At 48.1% G+C, this 25746-nt stretch overlaps 2 protein-coding genes across 7 annotated transcripts; one reads left to right on the forward strand and one right to left on the reverse strand.

Moving 5' to 3' along the window:
- Positions 1-275: 275 nt before the first annotated feature.
- Positions 276-11294, forward strand: BTBD18 (BTB domain containing 18). Of its 6 annotated transcripts, none has more exons than XM_083700817.1 (3): positions 276-611; positions 5720-5940; positions 7119-11294. In XM_083700817.1, exons 2-3 carry the CDS (start codon positions 5814-5816, stop codon positions 9134-9136), a joined length of 2145 nt encoding a protein of 714 aa, XP_083556943.1. In that variant the 5' UTR covers positions 276-611; positions 5720-5813; the 3' UTR covers positions 9137-11294. The 6 variants fall into 6 exon arrangements, with proteins under 6 accessions (XP_083556943.1, XP_083556944.1, XP_083556945.1 ...); XM_083700818.1 differs by having other exon boundaries at positions 301-611; positions 5779-5940; XM_083700819.1 differs by having other exon boundaries at positions 347-619; positions 5779-5940.
- A 747-nt stretch (positions 11295-12041) lies between these two features.
- SELENOH (selenoprotein H) lies at positions 12042-23447 on the reverse strand. Its single transcript, XM_083700967.1, has 5 exons — positions 23341-23447; positions 15783-15935; positions 14505-14650; positions 12805-12933; positions 12042-12267 (listed from the first exon to the last, which is right to left on the reverse strand). Exons 2-4 carry the CDS (start codon positions 15929-15931, stop codon positions 12833-12835), a joined length of 396 nt encoding a protein of 131 aa, XP_083557093.1. The 5' UTR covers positions 15932-15935; positions 23341-23447; the 3' UTR covers positions 12042-12267; positions 12805-12832.
- Between the last annotated feature and the right edge of the window lie 2299 nt (positions 23448-25746).

Genomic DNA, 25746 nt, shown 5'->3' on the forward strand with positions numbered 1-25746 from the left:
GTCGTGGCCAATAATTAGGAGTAAGAGAATAATGGCGGGCCCTTGAAAGAAACTGGAAGGAAGCTCTGCGTGTGTGACCCCGCGTCTGCTCCCCTTCCCACGTTCCGTGCCATGCTTGCCCAAACTTTGGAAGTACAACAACCCCATAACCAGGCGCAGCCTAAAGTGCCTTGGCAACCTCCGCACCCCCTTCCCTCTTTATTAAGAGGCGTCTATATGTTTAAGGACCTCGTTTCGTCCTGCCGAAAGCCGGCCCCACCCACCCTGGGGCCCTCAGCCAATGAAAGGGCTGCTTCTGCCACTCGGCGCCCTTTTTTTGCAGGGAGCCTCGCGCGGGCAGCGTGGCGCGAGAAAGGCAGCTCCTGCCGGGAAGCGGCTCCCACCGGCCGCTGCAGCGCCACGCCGAAGCGCCGCCCCTGGCCGTGAGGCCCCCACTGCGGACGGGCACCCGCCGGTGGCAGCTCCTGCCGCGGAGGAAGGGGCCGGGCGGCTCCCCGGGGAGTCCAGGGCAGACGCCCCTGAGGGCTCTCTCCCTCTTTCCGTGGGCCTGGGGTGGGGCGTCGAGGGGGGAAGCGAGTCGACGTTTCCTCAGGGACGGGAGACTCTCAACGGTTGGTTTGTAGGTTTCTTCTGTTTGGTTGTAATATGCCCCATACCTGCCACTCTTGATGGAAGTTGGTTCCTCGTGGCGCCTTCTTTACCGGTTTGGGATATACCTTTAAAAAGGCACATTTCGAAGCGCGTTCTTCCCCTTGAATAATTCTGGGCCCTGCAGATTAAGGGTTGCTGGGACTACAGGCCCCAGAATTCTTTGAGCGGTGGGGAAACGGGCTTCAGATGTGTGGGGCGTCTGCAGCCCTCGTTGCCTTGAAGGCCCAAGGCGGTGGAAAGGTGAAATCCATTTTTAATACACAGCAGTGTAACAAAAATATCGCCACTTGACATGTAGAATTACAATGAAATAAAACCAGATACTACTGGCCTGGGGGTTAAGCAGTTTAAAATTATCTGTTTAGGATAGTTTAGAATTAAACTGGTATCCTAAATAGAAGCTGAATGAAGCTTTTTGGGTAGAAAATTAGCTGCTGTTCCTTTTCTGATGGTCAGTTGTTTTTGGTGAGTGGGTAAAAAGCTTACATGCAGAACGAGGGCTTTAGCCTGTTGAATTTTGGCCTGTTAGCTGTTAAAGGCATTGGAACTCTACCCAGAACAACAATTAGGGTGTGTACTCAAGATCGCTTGCAGTATCATCCTATGCATGTCTACCCAGAAATAACTTGCATTGAGGGAAGTGGGTTTTACTCCTAGGTACGTTTGTAAAGTAGTAACCAATCTATACTAAGGCTGAAATTCTAAACACAGTTTAGCAGTTCCCTTGTTCTCACAATCAGGATTGGAGCAAAGGTAGATTTTGGTTACCCTTTGATGTGTATTTGTTTAAAGCTGAGGATTCTGCTTCATGTTGGTGTTTGTGTGGTGCCATGGGGAGAAAGAGCAGGTGTTTTGCATGAATGCAGAGTCAAAGGGTGTGATCTTGTTAGGAGTTGAGTATTAGGCATACTAATATGTACTCAAACCCCTCCATGTGAAAGTTTCTCAGCTGGGGCTGGGTTGCTGCTTTCCTGTCTGCCTTAAATTATATACATAATCCACAATAAGACTAAAGAACATATGGTAAATACCCTTTCACTTTAAAACACAATGATAACCAGCAAGATTCCAGCTAAAATAGCTGTAAGATCCACAACAGTAAGATCCACCTACATGTTTACAAGAGTAAAAATGTTTTCATCTGGCACCAAAAAGTTATCAGTGTTGGCACTAGGAAAGCTTTCCTTGGTTCGGGATATGATTCCACAAGGTTGCCACCAGAAACAGCTAGTTCTCTTGCTACCACCCTCTGGACTTCTGAAGGAGACACCAGAGAATGTGTGACTTGACCTGTGTAAGTGTAAAACTAGCACTTAGATCATAGGTAGGCAAACTAAGGCCCAGGGGCCGGATCCAGCCCAATAGCCTTCTAAATCCAGCCTGCAGACGCTCCAGGAATCAGTGTGTTTTTACATGAGTAGAATGTGTCCTTTTATTTAAAATGCATCTCTGGGTTATTTGTGGGGCACAGAAATTCATTCCCCCCCATATAGTCCAGCCCTCCACAAGGTCTGAGTGGCAGTGGACTGGCCCCCTGCTGAAAAAGTGTGCTGACCTCTGTCCTAGATCTACATAATGGCTTATGAAAAGATAGGAGATGGCAAAGTTCTGGTTTCCCCAACTGAGAAAGGATATTGTGGCACAGGATAGCTCAGCTGGTAGAACATGAGACTCTTAATCTCAGGGTCGTGGTTTGTGCCCCATGTTGGGCAAAGTTGCATTGCAGGTTGGGTTTGATGACTTTCATGGTCCCTCCCAACTCTGATTCTATGGAGAAGTTGCATGAAAGCACAGCCCAAACGACCATGGGAGTGAAGCACCTTCCTTATGAAGAAAAGTTACAATATTTGGGGATTTTAGTTTTGAAGTAAGAAATGATGTAGTCGGCTGTGACAGGTCTATAACATTATTGCTAAGGGAGAGAAAGCGGATTTAGAAGTTTTTATTCCTTTTACATAACAGAGCATTGTAGAATCATAGAGTATCAGCTCATAACATCAGCAATATACCATGACTGTTAGCAGCGGATGAAACTGGCATATAATGCAGGATTGGCAAAAGAGAGACTTGTTTCACGTGGTGCACAATTAGTGTATTGAATTTATTGCTATAAAATGAGGTAGCGACTAGTTTAGATAGCTTTAAAAGGGGGTTAGAAAACTGGATGAGATTTTCTTTGGCTACTAGTAATGATAGCTCTGTGTGTGTGTGTGTGTGTGTGTGTGTGTGCGCGTGTGCGCAGAAGCAAGTATTATGCTACTGAATGCTGTTGCTGGGTAGCAGCAAGAGGAAAGATACTGTCATCGTGTCCTGCTTGAGTTTCCAGAGGCATCTAGTTGGCCACTGTTGAAGAAAGAAATACTTCTAGAAGGCATATTTGTATCATACTGGTCTTTTAAATCTTGGATGTAGGACCAACATCCACCAACTGATGTTCTTTTGCATGCAAACTAAATAATGGGTTACCAGTTGAGGTTGCTGCAGGAGGATCAGTGCTGATACACAGCTGGGAGTAACATAGTAAGGCATATTAAGAGAGACATTTTCTGTGAAAGGTGATCCATTTAGAACTGGGGCAACATCTGATGACTTAAAGGAACAGAGAATTTCTGATGACTAATGCTTCAGATTAAGATACTCATCAGTTTGGAAAATGGTTTGTTTTTGGCTTAATTTGATGTAATATGGAGACTGTAACAAAATTTGATGTGGTTTTTTTGCAAACTTTTTTCTGATTTCCAGTTGAAATATTATGCTTTTATACAGTTTAAAGAGTGATTTCCCTCCCTTATTTACCATTTTTTATAAATTCCTGTCCTTTGTGGAAATGGTGAATTCTTAGCCAACAAGACCACATAACACTGGTCTTTCAAGACCTACATTGGCTCCCAGTAAGTTTCTGAGCACAATTCAGTTTGTGCTGACCTTTAAAGCCCTAGTGTTGGTGCTGACCTTTAAAGCCCTAAACGGCCTTGGTCCTGTATACCTGAAGGAGCGTCTTCACTCCCATCGTTCAGCCCCGGACACTGAGGTCCAGCTCCGAGGGCCTTCTGGCAGTTCCCTCACTGTGAGAAGCAAAGTTACAGGGAACCAGGCAGAGGGCCTTCTTGGTAGTGGGGCCCACCCTGTGGAACACCCTCCCATCAGATGTCAAAGAAATCAACAACTATTCAACTTTTAGAAGACATCTGAAGGCAGCCCTGTTTAGGGAAGCTTTTAATATATGATGAATTATTGTATTTTAATGTTTTGTTGGAAGCTGCCCAGAGTGGTTGGGGAAACCCAGCCAGATGGGCGGGGTATAAATAATAAATTATTATTACCATATTATATATACCTTGTTTACTGTAATCTGGCAAAACAGGTTTATTGTTTTGTTAATTAAATTCTCAGGTGTGTTTTTTTTGCTCTTGTTCCAGTGTAAAATGTATGCTATACCGAAACAGCAAGGAATAATATATTTTTAAATAAGGGGTTAGGCGATCCACAAGTCCAAATTTACTTGGTATAGTGACCCATTGTTTTATTATCAAATGAATTTTGGATGCCATGTCTTTGTCAGCCGTTGGTTTCATGCATTTTTATTTCAAGTTTGCCTAATTATAACTGCTACTTGGGACACCCAAGTAAACGTTTACTTAATGCTGCTATTATGTGGAATTTGTTGCAATATTTATAAAACTTCCAAAGTTATTCACAGTATTGTTTATAGGAATGTTAAGAACACCAGCCATCTGATAGTACAAAATTGCTTCATAAGCTATAAAATGTTATTCTAGAAACATATGGTTACACAAGTAGTATTAAATACAATGGAGTATTAATATTTTTAATATTCACGATAAAGTTCATTTTAGCACGTAGCAGTGGCTTGTATTTGGCCAACAAGTTGGCCAGTGAGGCATTTGATGGTTGTCACACATGTACTAATGTGTGTTCACATTAGTAGCTTGAAACTCAGTGAGGTCATTTGTATGGATATGCCTTCATGTGACCTTTATGGTTTCCTTTCCCCTACAACCCCTATGGAACTCTTGTGCATTACACTTTCACCTTCCATGCTCATCTGCACTTGTGTGATGACTACTAGTGTCTTTTCACATTGCAGTTTACTCTGCATCTAGTTTTCTAATTGGATGGCAGCTAGTCTGAGTAAAAACACGTTCAACAGCAGTATTTTTCAAGGAACAACAGAATTGATATAGATTGTGGCTAAGGTTGTGTGAATTTGGCTTCCAGAGTTTTAAATGGTCCCTGAATTTTTGGGAGATCAGCACTCTTCCCCCCACCCAAATGTAGATTTCAGACAGTGTTGGAATTTTTTCCATAGTAAGGTGCAACACACCTAACCCTGTAGACTGCTATGGAATGATAGAGTTCTGCTTAAAATCTATTAATATTTTAATTTTTGAACTGACTTGTTTACTGTGTATTTTAAAAATTGAAATTGACAACCTGTGTGTCCGAAGTCATGTGCCTCAGAATGGGGTGTGAAAAGGTTTGCAGTATTGCTTGAGCAACTGACATGATCAGAGTTGCAAGAGAGGAAGAACACAGGTATTAACAGTTCACAAGTTCTTCTACTTCATTCCTGGCCATTTGGGCATATTGGAAAATCTTATACACAATGTATTTATTCATTGAAGTAAAGCTAAAATAAGTCTTGGGGATTGCTGACAGTATGATGGGGGAAAGGGCTGCAGTTTAAGAATATTCTTCAGCGGAATTACATGAAGGAAAACTTGCATAGCTATATCTTTTGTTTGTTTGTTTGTTCTGTGCACAGATTTTTTCTTCTTCTTTTTCCATAAATTTTTATTAAATTTCAATACACTTAAACAATTTTATCCAAATTTCACAAATTATCTCTTTTTGGACTTCCTTCAGCTTCTCTGATAATCATCCATATTTACCTCTTCATTACACATTCCCTTTATTTGTATTGCATAGCTATATCTTCTGCCTCAGGCTGCAGCCTTATTTTCAAGCATTACCACTAGTATTTTTAATTTTGTGCATGCTTTCTTAGGAGTACATCCCACTGAATTCATTAGGTCTTTCTTCCAAGATGACTTTAGGTTCATAGACCTTGATAGCTGCATCCTCAGAACTGTGTCTACCCCACAGAATCTGGTGCCTGACAAAGTGGAAATTCTGCTGCCATGAGCCCTCCAGCTGCGAATCCCAAGATTCTGTATCGGAATTCCCGCCTTCTCCGTATGGTGTTCCTGCAGCTCCACCGGCAACAGAGAGCTGACTTATTTTGTGATGTTGTCCTACAAGCAGAAGGTAATACTTAAAGCTGGGAGGGTTTAAGTTAAGGGTGCTTTGCTTCCTAACAGATTTGGAAATTCCCAGGTGCCTGGAAATTCCTGGCCAGCACTTCTGCTTTAAGGATCCAGCACCTAAAATTTTGACAGTGACTCCTAGAAATTTCAAGTATTTTTCAAGCTTAGACTGCATGGTTAACAAAAAGGAAACATCCGCAACAATTAATTAATGATGTTTATGGCCTATTGGATGTGATAGATGGATTTCCCAGAGCCTGTTCTCAGTGTCATAAGTTCCTTAGAAACGTAGGCAGCTTTCTTGCAATGAGTAGAACCCATTGGTCCATCTAACTCAATAGTGTCTAAGCTTAACTAACAGCAGCCATGGATTGAAGGGACTTTTTGCATGCAAACCTGAGCCACCACTGATTTTCTCTCCCAAAGCAGTTGACATCAATTAAACTTGGTCTGGTGGTCACTGGATAGGTGTGCTTCCCTTCTGTTCTGCAGTTCCAGGACAGCTTAACTCTCCCATTGAAATCAAGGCTTTGCAGTGCTGAACTTCGGCTGGATTATGCCTAGAGTTCTTAACCATGTGCCTCTCCAGTGTAGTGGTGTTTTTATGATAGCAAATTGTTCTTTGTTTGTAAAATGCCTGCTCACAAACAAATGTGAGTACAAATCCACTGAGAACTTCTCCTAAGCAAACCCAGTTGAAACAAACAAGAGTATAAGTGTACTGGGAAAAGTCTGTGTATGCTTATAATAATGTATAGTACATCTCATGCTGTGAATTGCTTTTTGTTAGTGCTTAAGTGCCCTCAAAGCTGAGAGGGCAGAGAACAGGGTGAGCTAAAATAACTTACTTTTTCCAACCATTCTGTTCTTTATTTTAATTGTATCATATCCAGAAGGAATTGTAAAAATAAGTTTAACAGTTTTAAATGAGCTGCTGAGACAGACTCATAAGCAGACTGATCGTAAAACTAAATGGTTTTATGCTATAATATGCCTCAGTATGTAAGAAGGATTAAACAGTACAGCTCTATAATTAGTCGTGAGATAACACTTGGGGAATCTCAAGAAAAATGTTTATTTAGGGGCTGGAACACTTTGGGACCAACTTCTGTCCAGAGGGGGCAAATATCTGGTTTTCTTTGTTGATACAGTACCTGCTAACAATTGTGTTGTTTCCAGGGGAAGCTGTTCCAGCTCACTGTTGCATTCTATCAGCCTGCAGCCCTTTCTTCACAGAGCGTTTGGAGCGAGAAATGCCCCCCAAAGGACACAAGGTGGTGCTAGAGATCCGGGGGCTGAAAATTGGGACTTTACGTAAGCTGGTGGATTTCCTCTACACCTCTGAGATGGAGGTATCCCGGGAAGAAGCCCAGGATGTTCTTGCAGCTGCACGGCAGCTTCAGGTGTCAGAGCTGGAGTCACTTCATCTAGAGGGAGGAAAGTTGGTCAAAAAATCCCTGGGCCCTAGATTAAATCGGGATTGCCTACAGCTATCTAGTCCATTATCCATCCCAGAGTTAACGCTGTTGCAGTCTCCCCCTGCCTGCAGTGGTAGTTCCTTGACGTCATGGCTGTCTTCAAATATGCAGCACACTGTAGTGAATGTTCCATGCACCAAGGAAATTGATAACAATAGCAGCATTGTCCAGAAAGCTGCCAAGAAGGAAAAACCAGAAGCATTCACGAGTGGGAATGAAGACCAGATGCCTAAAGTTCCAGCAGTTACTGCCGAGCCCCTTAGAACTAAAGTTAAAAAACGTCTTACAGGCATGGGAAAGAATATATTAGGCAATAATGAGCATGACAGTTTGCGGACACAGGATGGGACTGGCGATAGCCAAGCTACAACCAGCTTGCAAGAGTCAAAAAAGATTAAGCTCAGTCGCTCAAAGCTCCCCTCATCACCTTTGCCTGTACCATGTGCCATCAAAGACTCTAGCACTGTGGAATCCAGCAAACTCTCAAGGTCCAGCAGACGTCACTGGAGGCAGAAAAGTCTTCCGATCAAAGATGAGCAGAAAGAAGCAGAAGATAGCCATTTGTATGGTTTCTGGAGCCCGCCTCTCCCTCCAGAGGCTGCTAAGAGCAGAAAGCGCAACGCCAGTGAACCTTGCGTTAGCTGTCCCCAAAATGCAGGGCAGATTGGCCGTGTAAGGCTCAGAAAAGTTATCAATGGCAGCTGCTGGGAGGTGGTGCAGGAATCTCCCTCAGCTCAGGCCACCAGGCCAGCAAACTCTATGTGTGCTGTGAAAGAGGAGGGCTCTCGATCTCCACCCAGGTATCCTGAGCCGGAAGGAGTAGATGCACAACAGTCAGTCACCACAACTAGAGGGCTGCCAACAAAAATACAAAGTCCACCTCTTAATGAGAAGAACCTGGGAGAACAAACTGAGAACAAGGTATCCTTGGAAGATGGAGACCCTTATAAATTGGATCTGTTTCTGCTAGACCATCTGACTGAGGATGTGCAGTATGACAAGCTGGTTTCAGCTGGTGAGTTGGAACACATGCTTGATATGTTTCTGGCAGATGATGGTGATGCTGTTGAGGAGCCTCAAGAGGCCACTATTCCAGAAGGCATGAATATTTTATGGCCTGCACCAGGAGCAAATGAGTGTCCACTAGAATGTGCTGAAGTTGAAAGAAAAGATATGTGCTCTCCAGAAGTCTCTGACTGTCCTCTGTGGGTCAATACCAAAAACAGTCTCCTAAAAGGGGAACTGGAGGCTATTGACATGAAGATCAGCAGAGAAGCTCATGGCTCAGCAAATGGGAGACCCTTGCTAGACCCTGTTCCCAGCTACTTTCCATTTGTGAAGTCTGAAACCAGCAGTGACTGTTTTACCTGGTACAAACCAGCTTCTCCCCAACTGGATGATTGGACAGCTCAGCATCAACTGTCCCTGTCAGAGAATATGCCTGCAAACCTTGGTGATCCTTTGCCCATCACTTTGGCAGACAATGAAGACCAGGGTTTTTTGTCCTATGAAGTGGGTTTCTCTGGTGTTGAAACACAGCTCCATGCTCAGACATTGCAGAAGAGCCCTTTGCACCACCCCTTGGGCTATAAGGTGCCTTCATGCTTGGAAGAGGAAGAGATAGATGTCGGTGGGGTAGACGAACTCTTGGTTAGCATCGAATGCGTCAGGCCAGATCCTTCTCCGGTGTCCGAAACAGAGGTGGATGTTGTGAACTAGTGAATGCAGACCATGGGAAGGAGTTGCCTTGACTACCCAGGGGCTGTGAGGGGTCAGGCCTGATGTCAAAAGGTCTGCTGGTCAGGCTAAGAAGGGCCCACTGCTACCCTGCTCACCTCGGTGCCAATAGGATCCCATCAGGCATTGCTGCTACTACTTGCTACCATTGCCATTGGCTCATTATCCCTCTCCCTGGATGTATTTATCCTGGAGGCAACAGCACTTGTGGTTAAAGGGGAGCCTCAAGCCTCTGGTGGGCAGCCGCTATGCCAAGTCTCTCAAAATGCAAAGTATGTGGGGACCTTGGGGGACATTCAGCGTCATGGCTGCCTGCTGCAGGCCAAAACTGAACTGAGACTTGGCTGAGACATCTTCCCAACTGAAAGCAGGAAGCCTGCTTGGGGATGAGTGTGTGACACAGTAAGCAGCAACGCCCCGCCTCATCCCCATCCCCTCTCTCTTGGGGCCATCTGGACTGTTGGACTTCCTTGGTGTGGTGGTAATGGTGAGCTGCACTGCACCCTTTAACTTGGCTCTCTCCCCTGGCTTTGCTTTCTCGCTTGCCCAGTGCAGTGCACTTCTGATTTCAGCCTGCCATGGCCTCTCTCCCACACATGACCTCCCACTCCCTCATGGACACAGGTGACGATGTCAGCCTTCCTGTGATGCCTGCCAGGACAGAGAACTCAGCTGCTGAACTGAGCCTCCCCATTGCCAGGCTGCCCTGCTTGAAAAGGTGGAGAAGAAGAAACTAACACACACTGTCATGAGAGGAGGGTGCCTCAAAGTAGGGGCAGCATCATTGTGTCAAAGTCTCATAAAAGTCTGGCCCTGTGTGGGATAGACTTCAGTGCCACACTTAAAATCCTTGATGGGGCTGCGGTAAACAAATACATTAATAGTATCTTACAGTGCTTTTGGAGTGCTGAGGGAAAAGTGCCCCCCTGCGCAAATTTCAAGTGGTAGGAGGGGTTATTTTACTATCATCACCCCCTCAGCCTTATCTAATCATGACTGTTACGTTTTGTTTTCTGTACAGTGCAGGCTGGCAGGATTCCTGGTCTGCTTTATAGGATAGGTAGAAGCTAGAAACCAAAAAACTGAAACCTCTAGCAGTGGTTCTGTCAAAAAGTAAGGACATGTTAATGGTGGGGAAAGTCCTTCTCATGCACTAAAACTGCACATGAGCACAGTCTGTTTCAGTTCTGTTTATAGCAGGAGGGCCACCAGTTTCCCATCCTTGCTTTATATCTCTCCCCCCACCACCCCCAATAATGGAGGGTATAGCTGCCCCAAGGTGTGAACAAAAAGGGCTTTCGAAATACACAGGATGTGTGGCACTCACAATTCAGTGGACAAAGTCAGTTGTGCATTCTAGGGTAACTAGAGAGTGACTGTGTTCTCAGTGACTCAAACTTATAGTTTGTTTGTGGCTTTAATTTTAATTTTTAATGGTAGGCAGCTAAAGCAACTTTTAGGCCTTGCTCCCTGCCCCACCCTCTTAAAACCCAATCTGGTGAACAGTTACACCAGCAGCACAACTTGGGAGTAGAAGGGACTTTACAGCACTGAAGAAGACATGGGTGGTGGCCTACTGTTCCCACAAGCACACATCAAACACTTTATCACAAAGGTCACACTGGAGCTAGAAACAGCAGCATGACTTTTGCTGATGCCTCTCACTGCATCTGCTGTACTTTTGAGTGGGTGCTCTTTGGGCTGCACTGCAAAAGCTCTGGCCATTTATTGGAGCAGCTGCCTGGAAATGTTAAAAGCCCCTTCAAGGCTGTCTTTTCACTACTTCCGGTAGGACCGACCACTTTCACTGGCTGCTAATGCTGGCTATCTGTCTGTGGAAGCTGATTTAGTAAACAGTTACATACCCTGCTGATTTTGTTTTATTTTGTACAGAGATGGCTCTCCAAAGTCTAATAACAGGTTAAATCACTTGTTTTACATTCAAACCATTTCCCTTGTTTACAGCTTATTCAAGGAGAGGTGTATTCAAGTGCAGTGACCCATGCCGCTGTGCCAACTACTTCCTTTTGACAGCCCAAAGCTCTCATTGTACAGAAAACAATCTGAAAAGTAGATGGCACAAAGGCCATAAGAAATGTTGAGTTGTGACTTTGTTCAATTAAAGTTCCTATATTTCCCCCAGAGTCGTCTTTATTTTGTTTAAATTTATGGCAGCTTATGTTTTAGTTGCAGCACTGGTAGAAAAGAAACAAATTGCACGCAAGAAGCTTGTTAGAAACAGGATGAGGGAAAAACTGATATTACAGAAGAATCATCATCTAGAAAGGAAGTTACTGCAGGATATATATAGGCAGATCATGGCACCAGATTTGGTGCTTTCAGGCTAGAACAAAATGGAAAGAAAGGATTCCAGAGATTTACAAATGACATCCTTTTTGCAGTTAATTAATGAGATAATAATGCATGCTGAATGTTAAGGAAGGTTTGCAAAAACCCTGTGCAGTTACACAGGATTGTGATAGCAGTGGCAAGTCCTTCTAGCTTCCAACACATAAGACATGCCACACTGTTTTTTATGCTGCTTAAGGAAAGATAAGGGCTTCACTACTGAAGGGCAACTGCACAGCATCCAGAAGAACCACTTTTATTTAGGGGCTTGTCCACATTTATTGCTTACCCCATACTTTCTAAACACGGTTCTGTTTGCTCCACCGCTTTCCCCCCAGGAAAACCTGTTTAGTGCCAAATTGGAATAAACATCAATCTGCAGAAAACTCAATTGATGACAGGTTTTTTCCAGGGGAAACAGCAGGACAAGTGGAAGTGTAGATGGGGCCTTAGTGAAGCTGTAGCACATGCTGCACTAACGTTTGTCTAGCCAGATGCTGTCCTAACTGAACAGAATTAAGAAAGTATAAGGCATGACAACAGTTAAAGCTTTATTGAAAAACTATTATTTGCCCATCCCCAAATGACTAACAAAGCAAAACGGTAAAGGGATCAGGAAACAAGCAGCTGGTACGTTCTTCCTTTCGTGGAGGAGGGGCAGCAGCTTCAGAGATGCGACTGGAGTTTCATTATTTACCCCACTTAATCATATCCCATCATGGATGCTCCACCTCTCACACAGGACGAAGTGTTCATCGGCTGTGCTAGATGCAAGGACAGCCATTAGCCACAGATCTTGCTCAGTAGAAAGCAAGCTAATGCACCATTCATATACTATGCTGAGTAGCTGCGGGGGGGGGGGGTATGCTCTTGATTTCAACCCCTCCCCTTTCTCAGGAGATGCCAGCACAGATGGATAGCACAGCTATGATCCAAGATTCCCAGAGCTGAATCCATATAATTAGGCTAGTGGCTGCATACTGCCAACCTGTGCTGTAGGTGATAGTGTACAAGACAGATGGATGGATGGATGAGCAGTCCTCAAAGTATGTGACTTAATGATGGGAGCAGTTAATTTGCCTTTCTTCCCAATTCATCCTCTACCCAGTGGGGGGATAGGGGGGACACAACAACAGAGAGACCACAAAAGAATGACTAGCTTTTAGTCCTATTTCTTGCTCCAGCCAGGCAGTAATCATTTAAAACTACATAGGAATTGGGGTGGTGGTGAGGCCAGCCCAATAAGGCACTGACGTCCAGCAGATCTCGGAGAATACAGCTGCTACATTGTACAAACCTACCATTGGTAATCCTGCCCAGTTGTTTGCTTTATTCTAGGTTGCCCTTCAGCATTTCAACCACCTTGTTTGGTTCGGGAAACTTGAGCTTCCGTGGTGGCCCTTTCTTGAGGCCGCTCCATAACTCCACCTCTAAAAAACCCAATAAAGACAAAATCAATAAAGACAGAAGACAACTCGCCAGCAGCATTTGTATTGTGTTACTTCCAGTCAGCCACAAGCACGCAGCCAAGACGCCATGTCCCTCTGCTGGCTTGTAGGTAGGGTTGTGTGCATTCATTAAACTATTGGTTGCTCTCACAAATAACTCGACATAGCAGTAGCTGAGTAAGTTACATCTCCAGTTGCCCAAGATCTCACACGTTGAGCCAGTTCTACAGCTGAGCTTGTGTGTGGAGTGGTGGAAAGAGAAACCGAATCTAAAGATGGGATGACTGGGCTAAAGCTTGATCAAAGAGCTGCTATGTAGGTCTTGCCAAACATTCAGCCCAGTGTCCTGCTCCAGTTCAGAGAAACCCTGTGAGCAAGGCTCCAGGTGATAACTGGAGCAGCTAATGGTGCTGGAAGTTGTGCAAGCCACCTCTCTTGGCACTGCCTGCCCACTCATCTTCCAGCAGCAACTAGCTTCTTGGACTTGCAGCAGCAAAGGGGAGTAAGGGATAAATAAGGTAGAAAGCACAACAGAACTGGAAGGGGAACCTCAGAATATGGCTATGGTATCTGGTTGAAACCTCAGCTAGCCCAGCTTTTTGATACGCTAGAGAGAATGACCTGGAAGTAGGTAAGTCAGGGGTGGGGAGCTGTGGCCTTCCAGATGTTGTTAAGACTTCAGCCACTCTGGCCCATGGTCTGGGATTATGGGATTTTAGCCCAGCAACATCTGGTGGGCATGGATTGTCCACATCTGGTTTCCTTTTTATGCCAGCACACCCACTCTCTGTACTGTGTCACTGTTGAAGGTTGGAGGAGTATTTACTGAATCCATCAAATCTAATAAACTGTCACAGGCACCAGAAAATAACCATTTCACCTGGGGTGGGGGGTCTGGCAATTATTAGATCCTGCCACCAAACAGTTACAACATTATCAGACACATTCCGAAGCAGACAAAGACTACAGATAAAACATCTGACCGCCTCACCCCACTCCCGAAACAGGCAACCCATCCTAACAAAAAACACTCAACCCTCATATTTAAAACTAATTAAAAATTGGGAGAAGCAGAGGATTTTGGTTGGTGCTAAGTGGTGCCCTCAGATGTCACACTAAGGATCCCAGCAATAAGATGTTCAGCTGCTGATGTTTCAGCCTCAAATTTCTAGTTATGTACATTCTGATGCGTACATACAGGGAACCACAGCTACTATTTATGGTCACACAGCCATCCCCCACCCCCAAATTCTATGGCACAAACCACAGCTGGGGAGAGATACAGAGTGTTTTCTGATTTGCAGTGGGATACGGAGAAGAGCACAAGGCAGCCTAATTGCTTTTTGTACTTGGGCACCCTTATGGCTTGGTGAGTGGATTTGTGAACATCCGGTCACACATATTCTAGACAGATGAAAACTACACCAAGAACTCACTGCCGAAGGTTTCTCTACGAAGCTATATTTAGGGTATCACTAACCCCAAATAGATACGGCAACTCCAGGAAGGTCCCTACTGTCTCTCACTGAAAAGCCTCCCTTGAAAGCACTTACTGGTGCCATCTTCTTTCCACAAAGCAACCTCAAAGCTATTCCTGCGCGGTTTCTCAGGGTTCACCATCACCACGATGTCAGGAAAGGTCTGGTGCAGTGCCTCGCTGACTGCATCGGCACTGCGCCCATAGACTCGTCAGCTTTTACTGTGGAATGAAGAAAAGCTTTCAGAGAACCACCTGAACTGTGATTTGAAAGTCTCTGTTGAACCCATACAGGCCCAAAGCAATGAATGGTTTGACTACGTGGAAGAAAGCACAACCCCACCAGTGTTCAGAGAGTTCAGCCCAAACTTCCCATTCCATTTTCTACTTCATAGGAGAGATGCAGTATTTAGGGATGAGATTTCCTTTTCAAAAAATGTGTTCTTACTAGAGCTGTGGCAATACTCAGTTAAAAAATAATTATAAATTTGGTGTGTGTGTGTGTGTGTGTGTGTGTGTGTGTGTGTGTGTATATTTAAAACCTCCTGTGATTAAATCTGCTGATCAATTAAACTTTTAATACTAGTTCTGATACCAGTTTGCTTGGTGCCTACTGCATTGTCACTTGCATCTGTAGATGCAATTTTAGTCATACCACATTTATAATTTTAGGGCGTTTATTTTTGTATGAACATTTGAATGGTTTTACTCTTTTTTAAAAAACCATCCAGGGAATTGGATTCAAGGGTGATATAATAATTACTTATAAAGAAATAAGTAATCAGCCACAGATGGCAAACAACACCTAAAGAGAGTTATTTCCTCCCAGATGAAGAAAAAGGAGGAAATAATACTTCTACACATACATTATTTAAAACAAAAGCAAAAAAGGTGTGCTCTTTCTTTTGGAACCATTTCTCCCCTCAGATGCAAATGTATGTAGATTTAATCAATTAAAACTAAAATAATTAATATACTTAAGGGTCGCATCCAATACCATCAGTGTGCTAGCAGTTTTCACTCTCTCTTTCAATGCTGGGCAACAGGTCTGCTGGTGGAACTGCCTCTCATGAATGAAATGTCACAAAACTACCATTACTATTTCTGTCCTTAGGAACTGTACCTGCAGGTGCAAGTCGTTCACTTATGGTACTTCTTGTGCAAAAGGACCCACTATCAGAGCAAATTCAACACTGGCTCACTTTAGGATTGTGCTGGGTGCAACCCCAAGATTTCTTCTCCCAGGCAGCAGCCAGCTCTACCCAGGAATCCCTTCTAGAAAGCAAAATGCATGAAACAACCCATGAGGGTACCATCCTTAGTCAGATGATGCAAGTAATGGGCAGGTACACACCAATGCTCAATGATCACACGAAAGCCCAATTCTTCATCCTTCTTCGGTTTCTTGGGCGATTCCTCAGCAACATTCATCTCCACTCCTTCAGATGTTGCAGTCTTGGCCTGAGGTGCCTCTGCCTTCCTCTTCCTCCCTTTGGGGGCCATTCTACTACAAAAGAAAACACAGGAGGGTAGGAAAAATAATGCCCCACTCGCCTGCACATCTCAATGCATGTGGCTGGCCTTCCTAAGAGGAACAGCCAAGAAGATGCAACTCCTTTGGTTTGCTTTTGCTGCCTTATACCAAATCAGATTATGATGCATCTAGCTCAGTATTATCCAAAGGGAAGGATAGATCTTCTGCATGCAAAATACTGCATGCATGCAAGTAAGCAAGCAAGCAAACTGAGCCTTTCTGCAAAGAACATTATAGTATCTGTCAGGACTGCCGCTAGGTCCCAGCTCACAGAGGACCAACGCCCAGTGGATATTATATACAAAAGTCTTTATTGAAGTTTAGTTTCCATTTCCAAGCTCTGGGCGCGCAGGCCCACGTCTTAACGCTAGACCGGCTAAGTCCCCTCTGACTCACTGCTCCACCCACACCAGTTTAAGATTCTAGCCTGGCTCCACCTCTTGCGCTGCTCTTTCCTGCGTTGGGTCCTTCTGCCCTCTGGGGTTCCCTCCTTCCTGGACTCCTCTGACGCGGAGCCTCCTGAGTCTTGCCCCTCCCTCCGGCGGGCTTTAGGACCTGGCTCCCTTCCCGGGCTCCCCGCTGTGCCGCGCTCCTGTACATTTGAACTTGGCGCGCGCGCCCAGCCGGTGACTTTCCTTCTGACCGTTTCCCCGCTTCCTGATGTGGGTGTTGCCAAACCTGACTCCTCTCCTCCCTCTGGTGGTGAGGACACTGGTCCCGACTCCTGGGACTCCCCCTCCCCACTGCGCTCTGGTGGAGACGCTGGCCCTGATCTCCAGCTGCTGTTCAGAGACTCCCCGCTGGCCCCTCCCTCTTGAGGTTTCTCCCTTGGAATCTCCCTTGCTCTGGCCACCGGCGCTCCCTTCTGTGAGTCCTCCGATTCGCTAGAGAGGCTTGTGGAATAACTCTGGCCACTGTCACTGCCTGCGCCCCCCTCGTACTCCTCCTCCTCACTCTCCATTTGCTCCCCCTCCTGTGTCTCTCCTTCTGAACCCCTGACATCCATCCCCCCCTCGAAGCCCCCCCTTCCCCCCTCCCCCTCTTCCGGTGCGGGTTCCGGGTGCTCCATTGTTGTAGGGGTGAGTCCAGGATACAGCTCGTCCCCTGAGGCTTGCAACCATCGAGATAAGTCCGGGAAGTCCCCCATGGGCTCGTCGACGACGACCTCCTCCGCTTCCATCTCCTGCGCGGTGTGCTCGAAATCTGCGCTCGACCCCAAATCACCCAAGAGCCCTCCTCCCCCTGTTGTTTGATGGGGGTCCACCTCCCAGGGCCCCTTCGGCATGTCTCTGCGCCAGCCCACCTCGGGTTGGTCCTCCCACCAATAAGATCCCCCCGTGCCAAAACCTGAAAGTGATCCCTCCGGAGAGCTGCCTCCCGGAGCCGAGTCCTCAGCTGACGAGAAACCCCGGAAAGTGCTGGCCGAGAGTGTGGGTGTGAACAAACAATCCTCGAAAAAGCCCGCCGGCATAGGCTTGTGCGGGAAAAGTGTGTGGAATTCTTCCTTGAGCAACTGCTCTTCCACTGCGTAATCCGGCACCCACCTGTTGGCGCTGGCCGGGGTGTCCTCCGTGGCGAGAAGATATTCAATCCCGTCCTCCCCCCACCTTGAGTCTAAAATCTCAGTGGCTTCATTAAGTGGCTCCCCTTTCGGCGACCCCCCCTTTTTGGGCGCTTCTCTGAGCGGGTCTGGCGCCTTCCCCGGTGCTTGAAACCTGTGGGGCTCTCTGTAGGGCGTGAGCACTGATCTATGAAAGACCGGGTGCATTCTGGAACCCTCCGGGAGTGTCAACCGGAAGGCCACTGGGTTGATCTGCGCCTCTACTTGGTAAGGCCCTAGCTGCTTGTGCCCTAGTTTCTTCTTGGCTAACGATCTGGCTGGAACTGCTTGTGCTGCCAACCAGACCCAGTCTCCCACCTGGATGTCCTCCCCAACCCTCCTGTGTCGATCTGCCTGCACTTTGTAAGCCTGTTTTGCCAACTCTAACTGCCTCCTGAGCTGCTCGTGGATCTCCTGCAACTCCGCTGCCACTTCCTCTGCTCCCTGTGGCTCCCCCTCCCGCACTGTGTCCAGACCCGGGAAGGTTCTGGGATGCCTCCCGTAGTTGGCAAAAAATGGGGTCACCCCCGTGGACCCGTGCTTCGTGTTGTTGTAGGCAAACTCGGCCAACGGTAGATAGTCCACCCAGGTCGATGGCTGCTGGTTCGCGTAGCATCTCAGGTACTGCTGCATGATGGCGTTGACCCTTTCCGCCTGCCCGTTAGTTTGCGGGTGTCTCGCCGACGCCAGGCTGACCTTGACGTTCAGGAATCCCATCAGCTTTTGCCAGAAGTTGGAGATGAACTGGCGCCCCCGGTCGGACAAAATAGACCGTGGTAGGCCGTGCACCTTGAACACGTGGTCTATGAACATCTTAGCGGTCTGCTCGGCCGTGGCCACCTTCGCGCACGGAATGAAGTGGGCCATCTTGGTGAACAGGTCCACTACCACGAGCACTGCCGTCTTGCCCCTTGAGCTGGGTAGATCTGTGACAAAGTCCAGGGCTACCCTCTCCCACGGTACGAACGGTGTCTGTAGCGGTTCCAACAGGCCCGCCGGCGGCTGGTGCACAGGCTTAGCCCTTTGGCAGGTGTCGCACCTATTGACATAGTCCGCGACATCCCCCCGCATCTTAGGCCACCAAAAGTCTCTGGCTACTAAGTCCACCGTCTTCTCCTTGCCGAAGTGCCCCGCGCTGGGCGCGTCGTGCAGCTGTTGCAGGACCTTCGCGCGGAGGCTGTCTCCTGGTACGTAGAGGACTCCCTTGCGTAGGAGCAGGCCGTCTCGCACTTGGAATTCGTCGCCCCTCGCCTTGCCACTGCACACCTCCTCCATCTTGGCTCGGGCGAACGAGTCTGTTCGCAGCGCGCGGCGCACCGCGTCCAGGTCCACCGTGGCTGACGCGCATGCCCACGCCTGTGGTGTGAAAATGTGCTTGGCCGCCGCCGGTGCCTCTGCCTCCAGATACTGCGGTTTTCTGGACAGCGCGTCCGCCAAGACGTTGCTGTTTCCTGGGATGTACTCAATTCTGAAGTCGAAATCTGCAAAGAACTCCGCCCAGCGGATGTGTCGCTGGTTCAGGAACCTCGCCGTGCGCCAGTACTCCAAGTTCTTATGGTCTGTGCGGACCTGCACCGTGTGCTTGGCTCCGACGAGGAAGTGCCGCCACGCCTTGAAGGCTGCATGTATGGCCAGCAACTCCCTGTCCCAAATGGTGTAGTTCTGCTCCGCTTTGCTGAGTTTTCTGGAGTAGAAAGCGCACGGCCTCCAGTCCCCCTGGTGGTCTTGCTGCAACAGAACGGCTCCCACGGCCCTGTCTGAGGCGTCCGTCTCCACTCTCATGGGCCTGCTGGGATTTACGTGCAGTAGGTTCTCTTCGGAAGCGAAGAGCTGCTTGAGCTTCTGAAAGGACTGCTCTGCCTGCTCCGTCCAGACGAACCTCTTCTTCTTGGAACTGAGGGTGTCGGTGATGGCCGCTGTCTGCATGGCGAAACCCTTGATGAACTTGCGATAAAAGTTGGCAAAACCGACAAACCTCTGTACTTCCTTCCTATTGCGTGGGCTCTTCCAATCCAGTACTGCACGTACCTTGGCACCGTCCATAGCCAGTCCCTTGTCGGACAGTTTGTAGCCCAAGAAATCCACCTCCGTCTTGTCGAACTGGCACTTCTCCAGCTTGGCGTACAGCCTGTGCTCCCGCAGCCTCTGCAGAACTTCCCTAACATCTCTCTCGTGAGCCTCCGGCGATTCCGAGAAGATTAGGATGTCATCCAGGAAGCAGACGCACTTCTTGTAGAGGAGACCCGCCAAGACATGATGCATGAAGGCTTGAAAGCAGTGGGAACCATTTTTTAATCCAAAAGGCATAACTCTGTATTCATAAGTGCCCAGCGGCGTAAACATGGTTGTTTTCCACTCGTCGCCTTCCCGTACGCGAATGAGATTGTACGCTCCGCGCAGATCCAACTTGGTAAAGATGCGACCCTTCCTCACCGTCGCCAGCAGGTCATCGATCTTGGGCATAGGGAATGCTGAGGGCTTGGTCTTGAGGTTCAAGAAGCGGAAATCAACGACCAGCCTCTTTTGGGGCGTGTCCCGCTTCTTTACAAAGAACACGGGACTGCCTCCTGCCGCCTTGGACTCCCGGATGAATCCCCGCTTCAGGTTGTGATCTATGAACTCCCTGAGCTCTTGCAATTCATCCTCAGACATGGAGTACAGTTTCCCCGTCGGGAGCGTCGCCCCGGGCAGGAGGTCGATCTTGCAGTCGTAGGGTCTGTGGGGTGGCAGCTTATCCGCCTCTTTCTCGCAGAAGACCTCCAAAAACTCCTTGTATTTGTTAGGCACCGCTTGCAACATGCCCAAGTTCAGCTGTGGTCCATCCTCGTGCCCCTCATCTTCCAAGTCCGCCAGGATGCAGTGTTCTGCGCAGTAAGAGGAGCCGAAGGTCAGTTGCCGCTGGTACCAAGCTAATGCCGGGCTGTGCCTATCCAGCCAACTCATTCCCAACACTATGGGCGTGTCTGACAGGCGGGTGACGTTGAAGCTGATGACCTCACGGTGGTTTCCAATGCGCATCACCATTGGCGGCGTCTGCTGTAGCACTTGCCCTCCCAGTAGCTCCCTGCCGTCCACTGTGACGACTTTCAGAGGTACCGCCGCTGGCAGAAGGGCTATGCCATGTTGCTGGAGGAACTGCATGTCTATAAAATCTGCATTGCTCCCCGAGTCTACGGTGATGGGAATTTCCACCAGTAGCCCATTGGGGAGCTGAAGGGATGCGGTGAGCTGCACTACTGGTTTGGGTGGGAGGGGGTCGGTGGGCTGTAAGATCCCTGGGGATTGCTTCACTGACTTGTCTGGCTGGTCCCCAGAGATGCCATCTCCAGCCAGACAGTGGAGTTTTCCTGCTGCGACTCCCTCTGCTGAATTGCGTCTGTTACTGTCGCTGCGGCTGCAGTATGCTTGTGAAACCGCTGGGGACACTCTTTTGCCATATGCTGAGCACTGTCGCAGATGTAGCACTTCCTGGTTCCTCTAGGAGGCTTCATCTTGACTGCTCCCGGAGTTAGGGCTCCGACTGTGGAGTGAGCCTTAGCACCACCTATCTCCATCGGCTCCTCTCCCCCTCCCAGCGGAGGCATGGATCGAGCGCGCGCCGCCTCCTTGGGGAAGGGAGGCAGTCCTTTCGCTGGCGTGCGTCCCAAATGCCCTTCCTCCCTGCCCCAAGGGCGTCCTTCCAACCGAACCCCAATGGAGAGTGCCCGTTCCACCACTTCCTTGGTGGTTTGGGGTCTTCCCCCCCTTGCGATCTCATCTTTCACAGCTCCGCTCAACCCCTCCCAGAACAGGTCTCTGACGGCAGGCGATTCTTTCTCCCAGGCTAGTACATTCACCAATCCGAAAAAACGTGCATGATATTGCCTCACAGTGGCTTTACCTTGTCTTAGTCCGTGAATCTCCCTCCTAGCGATATCCACATCAATCTCAGATAAAAAACACGCATCCATCACTTTAATGAAGGCAGCCGCATTTTGGAGGGCTGGATCCTTGTCTCTCCATAGATTGCGCAGCCACGATTTTGCCTCCCCCCGCAAATGCGAAATAATAAATCCCACTTTCTCTCCCTCATTTTTAAAGTCTTTGTCAAGCAGCTGCAATGTATAAATCACATCTGCTCTGAAGTTAGGATACTCCTGCAGGTCCCCATTGAAGTGAGATACCAGGCTCCCTCCTCTGTTTCCCAGCCCAATCCCTTCTGGTCTGGTGGCTGGTAGCCTCTGTGTACTTAGCACTTCTAACCTGGTTCGCAGATCCTGGCAGGCAGCAGCTGCTTCCTGTTCTTTTTTTCTGGAAGCCGCAATTTCTGCAGTCAACTGCGTCACTGCGTTTTGCAAACTCGCTATCCTCTCTTCGGTAGTCATTTCCCTGTTTTTCGTGAGCTCGCGAAGCACCAATCTTCACCCCTCGCTGCTTTCCCGCACTCCACGAGGTTGCAAAATTGGTGAAAATGGAGAGGGGACTTACTGTCAGGACTGCCGCTAGGTCCCAGCTCACAGAGGACCAACGCCCAGTGGATATTATATACAAAAGTCTTTATTGAAGTTTAGTTTCCATTTCCAAGCTCTGGGCGCGCAGGCCCACGTCTTAACGCTAGACCGGCTAAGTCCCCTCTGACTCACTGCTCCACCCACACCAGTTTAAGATTCTAGCCTGGCTCCACCTCTTGCGCTGCTCTTTCCTGCGTTGGGTCCTTCTGCCCTCTGGGGTTCCCTCCTTCCTGGACTCCTCTGACGCGGAGCCTCCTGAGTCTTGCCCCTCCCTCCGGCGGGCTTTAGGACCTGGCTCCCTTCCCGGGCTCCCCGCTGTGCCGTGCTCCTGTACATTTGAACTTGGCGCGCGCGCCCAGCCGGTGACTTTCCTTCTGACCGTTTCCCCGCTTCCTGATGTGGGTGTTGCCAAACCTGACTCCTCTCCTCCCTCTGGTGGTGAGGACACTGGTCCCGACTCCTGGGACTCCCCCTCCCCACTGCGCTCTGGTGGAGACGCTGGCCCTGATCTCCAGCTGCTGTTCAGAGACTCCCCGCTGGCCCCTCCCTCTTGAGGTTTCTCCCTTGGAATCTCCCTTGCTCTGGCCACCGGCGCTCCCTTCTGTGAGTCCTCCGATTCGCTAGAGAGGCTTGTGGAATAACTCTGGCCACTGTCACTGCCTGCGCCCCCCTCGTACTCCTCCTCCTCACTCTCCATTTGCTCCCCCTCCTGTGTCTCTCCTTCTGAACCCCTGACAGTATCAATCCTGACAAAGTAAAATATCCTAATGCCATAAGGAGGACACTAGAAAGGCTTAAGTGTTAAGCATTTAGAAATTGGGTTATCAATTCTCTTGCAAAACACAGGAAAATCTATGGAGGTTGATTTACGTGTACACACTTTCAAGCAAAGAGAATGCGAGCCTGTAAACCAATATTCTTAAAAACCTTTTTAATTAGTTAGTTACACAGGGTGGGGTGGGGAGGAAGTGAAAAGCAGCTTTTACTGTACTTGCAAACCGCCCAGAGAACTTTTCTGTTAATGGGCGGCATATAAATACTGAAATTTAAAAGAAAAGTATTAGGAGAGATGGTTATCCCGAAGAAGCGAAAATAACGGCAGAAATAGACCCCTCCCCCCCAAAAAAGGGCGCCAAAAAAATCCAACTAGAGGAGGAAAAAGCAACAGCAGTTAACCAGAGCGGCAGGCAGGATGAAGCCAAACAGCACGAAGCGTATCCCATCGTTGGAGAGACCCGAAACAAAAGTGATAAGAGAGCCAGATTGCAAAAATTCTGGATAGAGACTCCTACCGTTGCACAAGCGAGCAATTTCCCGGGGCCTTTCTTCTTTCTTGCAAACAGCGCTCCAGCCCACGCGCAGCAAGACGACGACAAAGGAAATTACACTGCGGCACCAACCACGTGCGCCGATGATGGGAGGGGAGACCCGGGAATATTAACGCTAAAGTCGGGAAAGTCACAAAGCAGCAGTCTCCTATTTGCCAGTTCAGCAAATGGGGCGCCTTCTGAGGATGCCAGCCTTTGCTATCATTTTTTTTTGTTTTGATGAAAGAATAGCAATCGCAGGACTTTTAACCGCCCCCCCCCCCCCGTTCAAAGAGGTTTTGCAAGGTGGTTGCTACCTCTTACACAAGCCCCTCTGCAAATCGCGAGGAAGTTCTGCAGCAGCCAATCCCGGCTCGCTCCCGATCCTGGCTTCTAAGGTAGCGTCGCTGGTGTAGGATTTCGCTGCAATTCCCCGCTTAGTACTGATCGTGGGCAACCAGATTCCTTTTCATGCGATGAAGCAGTGGAAACATCCGCTGCACCATGCTGGGTTGGTTCTTCTACAAAAGATCACTTAATGCGGATGATCCCTATGTATGAGTTTTAAATATAGAGGGTCCCCCCCATCTATTCCGTTATGCTAATTGAAGGTATAAAAAGAGCGTGGCAGGGCGCAGGAAGTATTAGAGTTGAGTCATAAACGCTACTGTTTTGCACTGTTTCGAAGTCACATCGCTATTACCATATAAAGCTGGCTGTATATTCTAGCAAATAGGCATCAGCTAGGTATTGCAATAACTTCTGTCCGAGGTTTGCTGTTTAGCTCTCTCTTTTGCCTAAAAGAAAATTGGTTTCTTAAAACCAAATTCCCCAAACTCTCCCTATCTTCTAATGCAGTACTCTCTTGTGGCATGGCAGCAGGCAAAGGACAGATCCACACATTCACAGTACTCCCTCACAACTGTTCACATGGGAGTATCTGGTTGAAAGCAGCCATGGGAAGTGATTTTGCGCTGTCAGTGATGGCTGTGAACAGATGATTCAGACTCAAGTCATCATATGGCACTGTAGCAAACACAGAACCTTTTGTATTTTTATGTTGTGGCCACTCTGTAATCTTTGGATGAAGGGCAGTATACACATTTGATTAATAAAATATATGTGGGAAGACACATCCACCTCCTAAGTTAGGAGCCCCCAACTACTTTTAGGGAACTTGTTTCATTATCTAACCTAGCAGAACCACTCCCTAACCACCTTATGCAGTTCCATTGTAAACTGAGCTGCCTGCTTATAGTTCCCAAAGTTTGTGCTATTTTCCTTTCTCTGTTTATAGAAGTCATTCCAAGGATGATCAGCATGGCATCCCTATCCTCACTTTTCCTTCTACTTCATGCTTTCCAAATTGTTCCCATTTCTCAAATCTTTGTCTCTGATTGCATCTGCCTTTAATTAGGAGGAAACAATATAGGCATGCCCTTCAGAAGCACAAGCTGGCATTCTGATCTAAGCAAGGTCCTTCTTACAGGGCTACCATTATAGTGCTGCCACTCTGTGGCCTACACTGTCCTTTCACATCTGGCTTGGCAGTGGTGTCTTTTTTGGCCCAGCCTATGAACAGTTGCAGGTGGGGACGCAGGTGGCGCTGTGGGTTAAAGCCTCAGCGCCTAGGACTTGCCGATCGAAAGGTCGGCGGTTCGAATCCCTGCGGCGGGGTGCGCTCCCGCTGCTCGGTCCCAGCGCCTGCCAACCTAGCAGTTCGAAAGCACCTCCGGGTGCAAGTAGATAAATAGGGACCGCTTACCAGCGGGAAGGTAAACGGCGTTTCCGTGTGCAGCTCTGGCTCGCCAGAGCAGCGATGTCACGCTGGCCACGTGACCCGGAAGTGTCTCCGGACAGCGCTGGCCCCTGGCCTCTTAAGTGAGATGGGCGCACAACCCCAGAGTCTGACAAGACTGGCCCGTACGGGCAGGGGTACCTTTACCTTTACCTTATGAACAGTTGCATGTCTGGGGAAGACAAAAGCAATGCCTTTGCATGTGTGAGGAACAGCCGTACATCAGACGATCAGAGGAAGCTGAGGGCAGTTCTTCTTCAAACACAATTTCTTTTTTCTTTAAAGGTTTAAAAGCAGGTGTGTGGGGGGGGAGTCTGGATTGGTACTATGGTGCAGGGTGTTAACCCTTCCCCTAATTCAGCCTCACAGTTTTCCCCAGGGTGAAAACATACACCTATCTATATGATTGGCCTCAGCTGACTGTTCAGGAGGGGGAATTTTAAGAAGGAAAATAGAAGAGGAAGACTGATATCTCTATCTCTCCCCCTCCCCATTGTAGTCCAGCTTCAAACTGATGCTTCCTCCATCAAAAAACTGGTGGAGACCCTAGCTGGAGTTTTCCAAGATCCTCCCAGCAACTCAGCCAGCA

Source organism: Podarcis gaigeae (genome assembly GCF_964106915.1).
Source record: "Podarcis gaigeae genome assembly, chromosome: 1".
Classification (NCBI taxonomy): domain Eukaryota; kingdom Metazoa; phylum Chordata; class Lepidosauria; order Squamata; family Lacertidae; genus Podarcis; species Podarcis gaigeae.

Excerpts from the sequence above, each read along its gene's own strand:
- BTBD18 (XM_083700817.1), top strand. The coding sequence starts at position 5,814 with ATGAGCCCTCCAGCTGCGAATCCCAAGATTCTGTATCGGAATTCCCGC. Across the intron at positions 5,941-7,118 it reads TGTTGTCCTACAAGCAGAAG|GGGAAGCTGTTCCAGCTCAC; the intron begins GTAATACTTAAA and ends TGTTGTTTCCAG.